Consider the following 13,435-nt stretch of genomic DNA (forward strand, 5'->3'; position numbering starts at 1 on the left):
GGACTTCCCAGGAAAAGCGGCTGGGACTCTGAGGCCCCCCTGGCTCCCAGCCCCCAGCCCGCACCCTCCCCAGGGCCGTGAAAGAGCAGGAGGTGCTATGTGTGCCCAACTGTGGCCCACGATGCTCAGGGGGACTGAACTGTGGGAGGTCATGAGAGCTTATGGCCAGCTGTCTGGGGGTCAAAGTGCCCCCAAGTGCAGGCAGATGCAGGGAGCTGGTGGGGGTGTTGGTGCTACACGGTGCACAGGTGCACTTGGCCGCACACATTATCCCATGACCTTGGGGCGTGGGCCTGCAGGTCAGGGGTTGCTGCCCCCCTGGCGGCTGCTGGGGGTGGGACAGCGCCCTGCCCGGCTAGGGTATCCAGCACACCGGGCAAGTCTGGCCACATGCGCTTCGGGGCACTGGTGACTGCACGTAGAGCTGTCATCAAGAGTGACAGCATCACCCAAACGGGTGACAAGACGAATCGCTGGTGGTGTGTGAGGGTATGTCTGGGTAGGACAGGGACAGGGTATGACAGGGACAGTGTGACCTGGGAATGGATCATGCGGGAGGCTGGTTCCAAATGCTGCTCGTCGGCTGTGACCCTGGGTAGGGCAGCCTCTGTTCCCTTGCCTATGAGTGCCATAATGCTGGTGTCTGTCACTCCCCTTCGGCCTGGGGTCTCCTCCCTCTGACCTGCCTAGACCCTGCACCCAGGCCCTGGGAGGGGTGAGGCAGCAGGACAGCAACAATTCACCTGGCCCGTTCTGCTCTGCGGGCATCCTGCCTCTGTTTCCACCGTTCCCCCCCTCAGCTGCCTGAAGCCAGGTCTCCCCGTCAGGCTGGCTCCAGTCTTTGGGGTCTGAGACTGGGACATACCCAACTCTGAGGGCTGATGAGAGAGACAGACGGGGCCGGGGAAGTGGTGGGTGGCCGCGCCAGGTCCACGAGGCCTCGATGGAGGAGCCAGCAATGTTCAGCCAGGATAGGAGGCAGCCGGAGGGGAGGGGGCACCGGCCTGTAGGGCTTGGACCCCACAAGGGCTGCCACGTGGGAAGAGGCAGACTGCAGTTCCATAAGAGAAACACTTTCCAACAAACTGAATCCCGCACCAGCTCCAGATGATTCTTTGTTATGAGAAATTGTGTACCTTCCTCCACTCCAGCACCTTCCGTGGCTCTCTATCACCTGCTAGAGATAACTCGAGCTTCTCACTCAGCATTCAAAGCTCCGTTCATCACCCTGCGTGCTTGCCTTCTGCCTCTGCTCTCCATGTCCTCCTGAGGATTCCCTCTTCCTGCCTTCACAGACACGTGTGTAGCTGCCCAGAACGCCCTTCCTGTCTTTCCTATGGGTGAACTCCTACACATCCTTCAAAACCCACCACCTACGTCCCCTTCTCTGGGAAATATTGCCCTCCCCCTCCCCCAGCCCACAGTGTCCCTGTTTGCTTTGTGACTGTGGGCAAGTTCCTTCAGCTGTGAAATGGGAGTTGTTTGTGTGAAAATTACCCGCCCTACAAGCCTATTTTAACCCCAAGACAGTAAATGCACATTAAATACCCTTGAAGTGAGTCAGGCCGTGGGGCAGCAAGGAGGGCTTGCATCCAGTCAGTGCTTAATGTGTGCTCATGATTCTCTTCCTCCTCTTGGATTCTGCGGTTTTACGACTCTCTTGTTTTAAGCATTGTTCCAAGATTTTTCTCCCACTCACAGTGCTAGGAATTTTAAGAACCCCTGGTTCTAAAATTATAAAAGTCTAAAATGCCATGGGCGGGCTTGAGGGCCTTCTTGTGCCCTGAGCTGACCCCAGGGGTGGCTGGAGCCAGGGTCTCTGGGGGAGGCCTCATGCCCCCCACTCTCCCCAGGCTGAGGGGGTGTGGTCTGGCAGCCTCGGTTTGTGGGGGGAGAGCAATGGATTTACCAGGAGGCGGATGGCCAGCATTCCAGGAGGGAGGGGGCTGGACTCCTGGCTCCACTCGAATGGGGTCACAAGGCAGCAGCAAGAGGCACAGGGCTGTCAGCTCAGGCTGACGGCTTCTTTTGTCTTGGAGACTCAGTTTCCTCATCTGGAAATTGGAATTAAGGGCTGTCCTTTTAAAAAATGTCAGCAGGGATGGGAGGAGCCAGGGCTGCCGTCCCTGCCCTGTGCCAGGCATTGGCTTTGGCCGTGTCCTCCACCTGGAATGTCCTCCCTGGTCCACTTCCCTCCGGAAGCCCCTCGTCCTCCTGGCCCAGCCATGGCATCTGGGGAGGGGGCTTCGAGATGACGTCCATCCACCCCTGCCCCGCCCCAGGGAAGGGAGGCCAGCTGCCGGCCCCCACCCCAGCTGCCCCGGGTCTGGCAGCAGCCACAGCCTCGACGCTCTCTCCGTGAAAGGTATTTGGCCGTGACGCCTGACACCTCATCACTCTCGACCTAGAAGCCAGCTTTACCCGCCCGCTGCAGGGAGAGCCCCCCTGGCACTTGCTTGTCCCGGGACCCCACCGTGCAGCCTGAGGCAGGGCTTTGGGGCAGGTAAGCTCGGAGCCCAGGTCACCTTGGCCAAGGACGTGCCCCTCTGAGTCGGGGCCTCCCTGTCAGCTAGCGTCATAGACACAGTGAGTTCTGGGTAAATGCACATGCCCCCTGGCTCCCGAGGGGGCATCTCTCCACTCCTGTGCATCGTAGCCCATCCAGGGAGAGGCTGGGGGGTGAGCAACGAAGGCCTTCCAAACATCGACGATGGCAGAGTGCTGAGGCCCACCCTGAGAGACTGGGGCTGAGGCCCTTGGGTTCATCATATTCTCCCCCACCCTCTGGACCCCCAAGGCAGGGGAAGGTTGTTCCCATGAAGGGAATGGCCTGGACAAAGGCATGAGGGCTGGAGAGATTGGCTGAGGGGTCAGCCTGAGGGGTTTCGGGATGGACAAGAGCCAGCGGACTGTGTGGGCTGAGTGCTGCCCCCACAGGTGTGTGTTGGTGTCTGTGGGGGAGCCCATCTCCCTACCAAGGCTAGGCCCTCTCCAGACCCTGGCTGTTGGCACAGAGCTGACCTCTCCAAATGCTGGACAGGTAGATGGGGGGGGCGGGAGGGGAGAGGGGAAGCAAGTTGGGGAGCGGGCAGGCCGGCGCTGGAAGGGGAAATGGGTAGGTGGGTGTGCAGAGGCCCCGAGCATACCCTGGGTTAAGGGAACAGCCCCTCACCCTCACTCCCTGCTGTCACCCCATCCCTGGGGCAATGAACAAGGCACAATACCTTGCATCCCAGGTCCCCAGCAAGCCGCTTTGATGCCTTCCTGGGGCCAAGGGAGTCTCACACATATGCTGGAGGGCAGCCGCTGGGCCATCCAGGCAGACCTATTCCTGCCAGGATTCACCCCAGAGCGCTGGCAGCCCTTCACCTCTCCTTTTGGGGGCTCAGTTTCTCTGTCTGGAAAGTGGGGATGTGGTCAGAACAGTGCCTGCGCCACGGGGTGCCAGGAGGGCTGGTGGACACGGAGAGCCAGCCACAGCGCCCTGCCACCTCCAGCCCCAGTCCTGCAGAGGGAGAGGGCCTGGGGCCGTGGCCTTGGGCAGCCTGGTCACCATGTGGCCAAGGCGTGGCCAGGCCTCAATGGGTGGGGCGGAGGATGGGGCAGCGTGGCCCTGGCTGAGAAGTCCAGAGCAGCCTCGGCTCCTGCCGCCTGGGGGCCTGCGCCCCTGCCAGGGCCCCCTCCCTGCCCATTGCAGCCCTCGGGCGTGGGGCCAGATGGGAGCCGCCGGCCACAGCCAGGCTCAGAGGAAAAGGCCAAGGCGGCAGCTGCTACCGTGTTCAGCGGTCGGGGCCGCACAGGCTCGGGCTGCCCACGAGGCGGCTCTGCACACACGTGTCACAGACACACTTCTGCGCGCCTCAGCCAAGACCCACAGGCTGGCCTGAGGCCCATCTGGGACCTTGCTAAGTCCTCTGAGCAGCTCGCACACTCGTGTCCGGGTGTCCGCTTGCCAAGGTCTGGGGCCAGCAGCCCCAGTCTCCATCTTCATGCCCCAAGACCGACACCATGAGTTGAAAATGAAGCATCTTTAATTGATTCCCTGCCCCAACCCCCTTGGGGGTGGGGGGGTCTCCAAGCACCAAACCTGTGAGAATTGTGCCCCTCAGCCCCGGGAACCAAGAAGCCCCTGCCTGACATTCACTGGGCCAGGACACCGCCCCCCCAAACCCCTTGACCAGCCCCATGGGCTTCGTTTCAATAAATAACCCCTAGAACAAAGCTTGGGGCAGAAGACCCAACATAGCACCCAGCTCAGCGACACGGAGAGGGCGCTTCAGGCGACAGTCGGAAATCTCAAGGGGCAAAATATCTGAAATCAAGGTCAAAACATACATAAAATCAGAGCCAGCATGCAAGCTGGGAGCAAATCCCCCCCGGGCCTCAGTCAGATGTCCGATGGTCTCCCAGGATGCTGGCTCCCGCCATCAGGAAGAACACCATTCTGTGTCACGCAGCAACAGTGCCCTGCCTGGCATTTCCACCATCAGACACTCCTAGGTCTTGACTCTGAATTCTGGGCAGGGAAGGAGGGGGTTGCCCAGAAACCTGGGGGAAGGGAGCATCTGGGGAAGGGGGCTGAGACTTCCCAGGTACAGAGGAGTCCGGGGCAAGGCAGAGGAGTGAGGCCGGGAGCCCAGGTCACTGCCGGGCCCTGCCCCGGCGGGTACGGAGGCGACCTGTGGTTTGAGCCTGTGCCCGGGCTGCCTGGCCCATCTCCCTGCGGATGTCACCGAGCGCTGTTGCCGGGGCCTCCAGCAGCCTCTGGAAGAGGCTAGGCCGGCCGGCTGGTGGCTCCCGACACTGGAAGGTGACTGCTGTACCAGCGTCGGCCTTCATCTCCCGAGAGAAGCCGTCAGAGGAGCCATCAAAGCAGCGGCCGATGGCGATCTCCTTGGCCAGCCTCGGGCTCTGGTCAGTGACCGTGTAGACACCGTAGTTGTGACCCAGAGGGTCCAGTGGGGCCAGCATGCTGAAGGCCGCCGGGTCGTCAGCCGGGGCAGGTGGGGGGTGCCGGGCCAAGTAATCCCGCAGGAGCCCGTTGACGGCCACACGGCGGCAGCTGCCCTGGGGCATTATGGTCACCAGCGTCCTGTCCACCTGACGCTGGTCGAAGAGCATCCCGCTGCACTTGAACTCCACGCAGGCGGCGGATGTGCCGGGGCGCTCGGGGTCTCGGACACTGCGGGCATCCCGGAGCCCGTAGAGTTGGCCCTGGGTTCGCGGGTGGCTGCCCCCCGCGTTGTGCGCCCGGACCATGTACTCCTGGGAACCCTGGATCTTCACTTTGAGGAAGCAGGCCCGGAACTCCTGGGGGTTGGGCCACCAGGCCAGGAGGTCTCCAGTCCAGGAGGCCGGCGCGCCCTCGCGGAACGGGACCACGTTGTACTCGTATTTGTCGGCCTCCACGCGCGCGAAGCGGAAGTGGCTGGCGGTCACCGGGGCGTCCTGGCATTCCCGCAGGCTGCGCCACGGGTACACCGGTCCGTTGGCCTCGGCGGGGTCGCCCGGCCTGGGTTTCGCCAGGTTGATGCGGAAGCCGTTGCGTTTGAGCGCCGGGTCGTCGTGGTCCGTGCGCCTGTACCCCAGCCTGTCCAGGTAGGGCTGGGCCACGCCCACGGTGGCCGCGAGCGGGCGGGGCCGGGAGGGGGCGGGCTCCAGCTCCTCCCCGCCCAGCGTGGCCGTGACCAGCGCGGTGTAGGCGTCGGGCCGGTCCGCGTCGCAGAAGGCGGGGAGGCAGGCGCCGTTGGGGCCGGTGACCGCGCTGTCGAAGCGACCCCAGGCACGGGGGTTGGCCGAGTAGCCAGGGGCGGGCTCCAGGTTGACCAGCGTGACCACCACGCCCTCCACCTGCTCGCTGGGGGTGAACTTGTCGTTGGCGTAGGCGCGCACCTTCACGAAGCAGCGGCGGCGCTCGGGGACGTCCAGGTTGAACAGACGCCGCTCGCGGATCTCCACGTTGCCCACCAGGAAGACCCGCTCCTCCCGGCGGACCCGAGGGGCTGCCGACCCCTCCCGCTGGAAGCCGCTCTCCTCCTCCCACAGGCCTGTGTCAGGGTTCAGCGACCACAGCTTGAGGGCCTCCGCGTGGCCCGCCATGCGGATCTGGCCGGCGTTCACGCGCACCGCCACGGGCCCCGCCTGCAGCTGCTCCGCGGAGCCCGCTGCGCGGAGGTCCACCGAGAACATGCCATAGGTGCGCAGCGGGGCCAGCTCACCGTCACTGTCCGCAAAGCGCAGGTCACTGGGGGCGGCGGCCGCAGAGGTGAGATCTCGGGGGTCCACGAACGTCACCCGGGCCTCCACAGCCCCCGTGTAGGGCTCGCCATCGGCTCTGCGGAAGGCTCGCGCGGGAAGGACCAGCTCGCCCAGTGGGGCCTCGTCTTCCAGCTCCCCAAGAGGGATTGTGTTGCTCTCGCTGGCATCTAAGATGACGGGGGCTTTCTTCCGCATGGCCTTGACGTCATGGTACACGCCGCCCCCTCGAGGGTCGAAAGGCAGGACTCTGACAGTGTCCATGAACTCCCCACTGGGGTCCACGAAAGTTACCACCAGCCGCTGCGTGGAGGGAGGCACCTCCAGGGTGAAGTCACCCTGGTAGGAGGTGAATCCGATGGGCTCCTGGCCTAGCAGGATCTGGGCGAAGCTCAGGGGTTCCCCTGAGTCCGAAGCCAGCACACGTCCCCGTACCAGTCCCCGAGGGGGCAGACATTTCTGGCAGCCACACTCAGCCACCACCTTGACCGGGAGGACGTATTTGGAGCAGTGGATTTCCCTGCTCTCCAGGCGGCGAACAGAGCAGCAGCGGGAGCCTGTGTCTCCACACCGGGGGCTGGAGCCTGCTGGGCTGGGGCACGGGGTGTCGGGGCAGAGCCCCACATCCAAGTAGGTGGGGCCACTGCCAGACTGACCACAGTCATCTGGGAGCTTGATCAGGTGCTCTTGGGGCTGGGGATTGCAGGCTGGCTGGCCGGGGGCTGCAGAGTGAGAAATCAATCAGATCAGAGGTAGAGGGAGGTTTCCATTTGAGTCAAAGTTTGGGGGCCTGGACTGGGGTCAGGACTCAACCCAGGGGTTCAATGGGAGCCTGGGATCAGACTCGGCATGGAAAGAGAGCCGCCTAAAGTTGGGGCTCGATTTGGGGTTGACTTTGGCTGGTGTTAGGTCTCAGTTCAGTTTCAGAGCACGCTCAAGGTTGGGGGGCCGAGGGTGCTCACCAAGCACAGTGAGGCGGGCAGTGCCCGAGCGCACAGCCCCTGCGTCATTCCATGCTTTGCAGTGGTAGGTGCCTGCCTGGTCTGGCCGCAGCCCCCGCAGCTCCAGATGGGCCCCGTACCTGTGTTCTCGCCTGTCCAGCAGGGTCCCGTTGTGGAACCTGGGTGGCAGATGGGCAATACCATGGAGGCCCTTGGCGTAGGGAAGGGGCTGCACCTGTCCCCAGCCCCACACACAGCCCAGGAAGGTTGCAGAGCAGCCACCTCCCAGTCTCCGAGCACCACGTTATCAGGGGAAACCCAGTGGAACCACAATGCTGGGTGCAAGGCCCTTGGGTGTGGGGCAGGGCACTCACCAGGAGTACTTCTTGGGCAGGGGGATGCCTGAGGCCTTGCAGCAGAAGGTTACATTCTGTCCTGCCTCTCGCACTCGGGACTCGGGGTGCTTCACCAGGTAGGGTTTCTCTGGGGGCAAAGGTGGCAAAGGTCAGGGCCCTGCCGCATCCCAACTTCTCCCAATAACCCTTCCCAATGGCAGGGCCCCATCCTTTCCCTTCCAGGGATGCCCTGTTTCACCTGCGCCTCTTCTGATGACCTCCTCATTCAATTTCATCCCAAGGCTGCTCAAAATGACGCCCCATCTTTTTAAAAAATTTTAAATAGGCTCCGTGCCCAACTTGGGGCTGGAACTCATGACCCTGAGATCAAGAATCACATGCTCTGCTCACTGAGCCAGCCAGGTGCCCCAAAATAGTGCCCCATTTTTTTCTTTTTTTTTAAGAGAAAGAGAATGTGTGAGCAGGGAGGGGCAGAAGGAGAAGAAGAGAGAGAATCATAAGCAGGCTCCACACTTCCCATGGAGCCCAGCTCGGGGCTTGATCTCATGACTCTGAGAACATGGCCCGAGCCCAAATCAAGAGTCACTTAACTGACTGAGCCAACTAATCTGACTGCCCCCATCTTTTTTTTTTTTTTAAAGATTTATTTATTTATTTATTTGACAGAGAGAGAGATCACAAGTAGGCAGAGAGGCAGGCAGAGAGAGAGGAGAAAGCAGGCTCTCCACGGAGCAGAGAGCCTGATGTGGGGTTTGATCCCAGGACCCTGGGGTCATGACCTGAGCCGAAGGCAGAGGCTTTAACCCACTGAGCCACCCAGGCGCCCCTGACTGCCCCCATCTTAATGCTTCCCTCTGCAAGTCCCTGTCTCACCTTGTACCTTCTCCAATGTCTCACATTTTATTCATTCCCTCCATGACACCATATTTAGCGTTATGCCTTCTCCAATGTCCATGTCGCATCTTATTTCTTCCCCAGTAACCTCATGCTGCATCGCATCCTCCAAAGTACTTGGCATCATCCAGAATTTCCTGTTTAGCTTCTCAGAAGCCCCCTTACCCTCCTTGCCAGGAGGCACTTACCCAACTTATTAAGGACAACAGTGACCACAGCAGAGATGGAGCCATTGGCCTGGGCCTGGCCCAGGCCTGCAGAGAAGCCATCCATCTGGGCACTGACGTTGGCCCGGCTACTGGCACAGACTCCAGGCATCCGGAAGGTTCCATGGGCATCAGTGATGGCCGTAGTGCCAGACCAGTCTCTCAGGGAGACCCTGGCTCCTGGCAGTGGACGCCCAGATGGGGTGACCACCGAGCCCAGAAGGATGTGCTCAGGGCACCTGCAGGTCTTGGAGCTGCACCCTGGGGGACACAGGGAAGCAGAGGGATAGGGGAGCCTCTTCACTCTCTCCTGGGGCAGGCCTTCCACTCAGTCACTCAGCAAAGATGCCAAGACACTCCCCTTTGTGCCCCTCAGAGGCCTCAGCATGGCCCTGCTTGGAACAACCCTTAGTGTGAGTGGGGATATGTGGTTGAGTAGTCAGAACCGGGGCAGAGGGAGGGACCTGTGATCCGAGGGATAGGGAAAATGCCCTGGAGGAGGGGACAGGAGAGGTGACTCTCACAAGACAGAGAGGCTCCTTCCAGCAGGAAAGAAAGTGTCCAGCAGGGGCTGGGGGCCCGTTTAGGGGTTGGGTCTTGGGCTCAGAACATCTCCCTCCCCTCCCAAGCCTGCGGTTTCTCCATAAAATGGAAAATTCCGCTGGAAACTTCAGGGCAGAGGCGTCAGGAGGGCAGAGCCAGGCGGGGTAGGGTGGGGACCCCACTACCCCATTGGCCACCGTGCTCCCCCACCCTGCCATGGGCTCTGCGGGTGCAGTCTCCAGACCGTGTTTGTGGAGCCCAGGCGGATCGGAATTTCCAGTCGCCTCCTGGCTGGCCTGGTGTCTGGCCCTGGGAGGGCTTGGGCATGGTGTCTGCCAGGGTGTGAGCGCGTGTCCGCGTGGGCGTCGGGGCCGGCGGGAGCTGAGAATGCTATGCGTGTGCACCCCGAGTCCTTGAGCCAGCTTCTGTGTGTGTCCGCGTCCACGAGGCCATACAGACACTCAGTGGTGCACCCAAGGTAATGCCCACTGGATCCTCACACTCCTGGACGCAACCCTCAAGGCGTCCGCCCATCCAGATGTACACATTCACCAATGCTCCTCCGGGCCCCAGAAGGGAAAGAAGGGCCAGTCTCCATGTGGTCCAAGTTCTGGCCCTCCAGGACCCACCTCTTCCCTTCCACCCCTCTGCCCCATCAGGCTCCATCCCAACCTGCCTCTGCCCCCCAAGTACCCTTCAAAACTGGCCGCATCCAGCCCCCGCCTCTAACTCAACACTTTCCTCCAGGCCCCATCCCTCCTACCTGGACATGTAGGCCTTACACACTTCTGAGCCTCCACGGGACGCCCCGGACACGCATCCCCAGCCGCGCTTGGGCAGCGACGGCGGCGCAAGCGACGCCCTGGCCCGCAGCTCCCTGAACAGGGACCCCACGGGCCCCACGCGCCCCACGTGGCCTCTGCGGTAAGGGCGGAGAGGGGGGAAGGTGAGGCGGCCGTCCACCCCAGGGACTGCGCCTCTTTGGCAATCTGGTAACAATGTGGGACTGTAGGGTGCCCCCACCATGTTCAACCGAGGGTGGGTATACCCCAGACAGAGGCCCTGCCCACTGCCCCTATCAGTTGTTCCCCAGGCGCACCTGTTGAAGGCGCAGTTGAGGCACCGCCCCACTTCCCCCAACCCCAGATGAGCTCCCCGAAGTTAGCCCTGCTTTTCTCCCTACATCCTTCACATAGTTGGGGTCAAAACACGCCCCCACAGATCGGAGTGACAGATGAACAAATGAGGGCAGCAGGAGGGAGATGGGCTCCTGGGGGCTCTCTCCTGTGCCCCACCTGGGCCCCTATTGGCAGCCCCTCCCTTCGAAAGCCCCGCCCCTATCTAATTTTGCCGGCTCCTGAGGCCTCTTCCTAACCACGCCCACCCCCCCCACAGCCCTGCCCCTTCCTCCAGTACCATCCATTCAGGCTCCACCCACCTATGATCTATCCCGGCCAATCCCCACTCTCTCCTCAGCATGACTGATCGCGAGCCCGCCCTCTCCCTAGCCCCGCCCACCCCTCGCAGGCCCCGCCCCAGACCCCGCCCTCACCGAGAGGGCAGCGGAAGCGCACATGGTAGTTGGAGCAGCGGCGGCCGCGGGGCTGCTCGCGGTTGAGGCACCAGAAACCTCGCGTGGGGTTCAAGTGCACGCGCTCGCCTACAGTGGATGGCAGGGCCCAGTCCGTGGTGCGCGCCTCTAGCGCCAGCGGCCGCGGGCACACGCGCGCTGGTCCGTAATAGAAGCGGATGGCAGCCAGGCTCTCGAAGTCGCCATCGCCGCCGGGGTGGTCCACGTTGAACCAGGACGTCCACTCGCTGGCCTCTGCGGGAACCGCATGCGCTGGGACCCGGGCTGCAGCCTGTCGGGCCCCATCAGTGCATGCAGGGGCCCGGGAAGCTGCCTCCCCACCCCCATCTCCGAGGTAAGGGCCTTACCCTGCTGTCTAAAATGGTCACCCCACACCCAATGCGCACGGGCTGACGCAGCCCGCCCATGACCCCGCCCACATCCAGGGTACTCGGGCAGAAGGAGTTATAAAGGGATCCCGGGGGGGGGGCGGGAGTGGGGTTTGGCCTCCCCTAGCACCAGCCCCAGTTCTGCTGCCCAGTTCTTGAGCTTGCCCATCGGTGCAGGCTGACATTTTGCCACGCTGACATCTTGCCACTGTCTCACCAGTCCCCAACCTTAGAATTGAGCCTGCCCCCATCTCAGAATTCAGAACCCCTGAGGTGTGAGGAGTTACAAGGGCAGCAGGAGGAGTTGGGCCTGAGACCAGCCCTAGCTGTGGCTTTTCATCACCTGGCCACTCCAGGTTAGAGCCAGCTGGGCCCTTGCTCACTGCCTGGGAAACCCACCAGGCAAGCTCTGTTTCACAGAAGCCACAGGTGGGAAGGGCCTGGCCTCCCAGAGCTCAGATTCCGCTTCCATCAAACCTCCCCCCCCCCACCACTAGGGGGTGCTCACTCCTTTCCTGAATTGAGAGTGAATTTCCCCGCTAGGAAACTAGAGACCCAGGTTCCAGAACTAGAGGTCTGGAATCTACTGGAAGCACCCTGCATGCTGCTTCCAGTAGTGGGGAGGAGGCACCCACACACACACCCTCCATTGGTTTCCTCCTTGACAAACAGCCTGAACTCACCCCTCTGCTTCCAAAATTTAGACCTCTTGGGACACCTATGCCAGGGGCCACCATGTCCGGAGACCAGGATGGTACGGGGCCCTTCTACCTCTTGTGTCCCGTCCTCACATGACCCCACCAGCCAGAAGCTCGCACAGTAAGTCCACAGCAGAGTCAGGACTTGGACCCAGGATGACTCACCTTCCCAGTCCTCCAGGGCTGGTGAGGACTGTACAGGGCGCAGTGATGGACCTTCAAAGCCCCAGGCAGTTGCTGTGGGCTCCTCAGGGGGGCTGGTGACTGTGGATAGGAGTGTGAGGGGGGAAGGAAGCATGCTGATGGAGACTTTTGTGAGCTGCTTCTGTGCAAGGTGCTCTCATGATCATCCCCATTTCACAGGGAAGAAAACTGAGGCTCCGAGAAGCCAGAAGCTAACTCTGGCTGACCCCAAGGAATGCAGGACCTCCCCCTCCCCTTCCAGGTGAAGCCTCCCTGTGACCCCTACCCCCATCTTCTGCAGCCCCATCCCTCTCTCTGCCCTGGCCCAGATGCCATGGACTGGGGAAATCTGTGCATCTGCTCTGCTCCCCAGACCCAGTTCTCCCTGAGTGTACCCAGTGGCTATGAGCTCAGTTGGTGGGGACTCTGCATTCCCCTTCATCCATTTGCTGGCTGGAAGTCCCTCCCTTCGTGTACCTTCCATCCCTTCACTTGGGGCCCCCGCTGGCATTGGGAAGTCTTTGGAATCCAATTGGCGTCTCTGACCTTGAGTTATCTAAGCCAGTCTGGACGATGACCTCAGACAAGTCCTTTCCCTGTCTGTGTCTCAGTCTCCTCATCTGAGAAATGGATCCAGTGCCCTCTCCACTGGGTGTTCCAGAGATGGGAGTTTTTCTGAATGGTGTGTGTGTGTGTGTGTGTGTGTGTGTGTGTGTGTGGAAGGGGAGAGGAGTTATGTGAGAGGGTACGGCTCAGACCCCTTAATCCTGGGCCAGTATCGGGTGCTTCAGAATCCAAATGCTAGGGCTGAGACAGGCCCCTCGGGGTCCCCGGGGAACCCAGGGGCACCTAAGGTTCATATCCATATTCCAAGTAGCCCTACTTCTCTTTGAGGAGGGAAAAGAACAGAGAGGTGTCCTCCCCTCCCCAAGGGACCATCTCCCCGATGCCCCCTCACTCCAGGGGGACCCGGGCCTGCGGATGCGAGCGGATCCCCCGGTTCTCTCTCCGGTAGCGGCTGCAAGCCAGGCGGGCTGCCAGGGCGCCTAGGGGTCTGGGCTGGGGTCAGGGGGCGCCTCACCTCGAGCCCCCGCCAGGTGCGCGGCGGCGACAAAGAGGCAGAGTAGTGGCGGCAGTGATGCCATGGCCGGATCCGAGCGTCCGAGGGAGGGTCCGGGCTCCGCGGCGCGCGCGGATCTGACTCCCGCGGGTCGGGCGGCCGCTGGGGCTGAGGGTGGGGGCGGGAGGGGACCGCAGGCCACGCCCCGTCCAGGCCACGCCCCGCCCGAGCCAAGCTCCCTGGCCCTGGGTGACTTCGGTGCGCTAGCAACCTCTCCGGGTCGCCCCCTTCGGTGCGTCCGGCTGTGCCTCCGCCCTCAGGCTGGCCTGCATTACCCCCG

At 62.1% G+C, this 13,435-nt stretch overlaps 1 protein-coding gene across 1 annotated transcript; it reads right to left on the reverse strand.

Annotated features, from left to right (window-relative positions):
- Positions 1–4,641: 4,641 nt before the first annotated feature.
- CILP2 (cartilage intermediate layer protein 2) lies at positions 4,642–13,415 on the reverse strand (the record flags this gene model as incomplete). The annotated part of the gene is made up of 8 exons (XM_080810431.1): positions 13,117–13,415; positions 12,018–12,116; positions 10,748–11,020; positions 9,959–10,114; positions 8,635–8,913; positions 7,571–7,679; positions 7,218–7,375; positions 4,642–6,977 (listed from the first exon to the last, which is right to left on the reverse strand). The coding sequence occupies exons 1-8, from the start codon at positions 13,178–13,180 to the stop codon at positions 4,642–4,644; spliced, it is 3,474 nt and encodes a 1,157-aa protein (XP_080666557.1). The 5' UTR covers positions 13,181–13,415.
- Positions 13,416–13,435: the final 20 nt, after the last annotated feature.

Source organism: Martes martes (genome assembly GCF_963455335.1).
Source record: "Martes martes genome assembly, chromosome: 1".
Lineage (NCBI taxonomy): Eukaryota > Metazoa > Chordata > Mammalia > Carnivora > Mustelidae > Martes > Martes martes.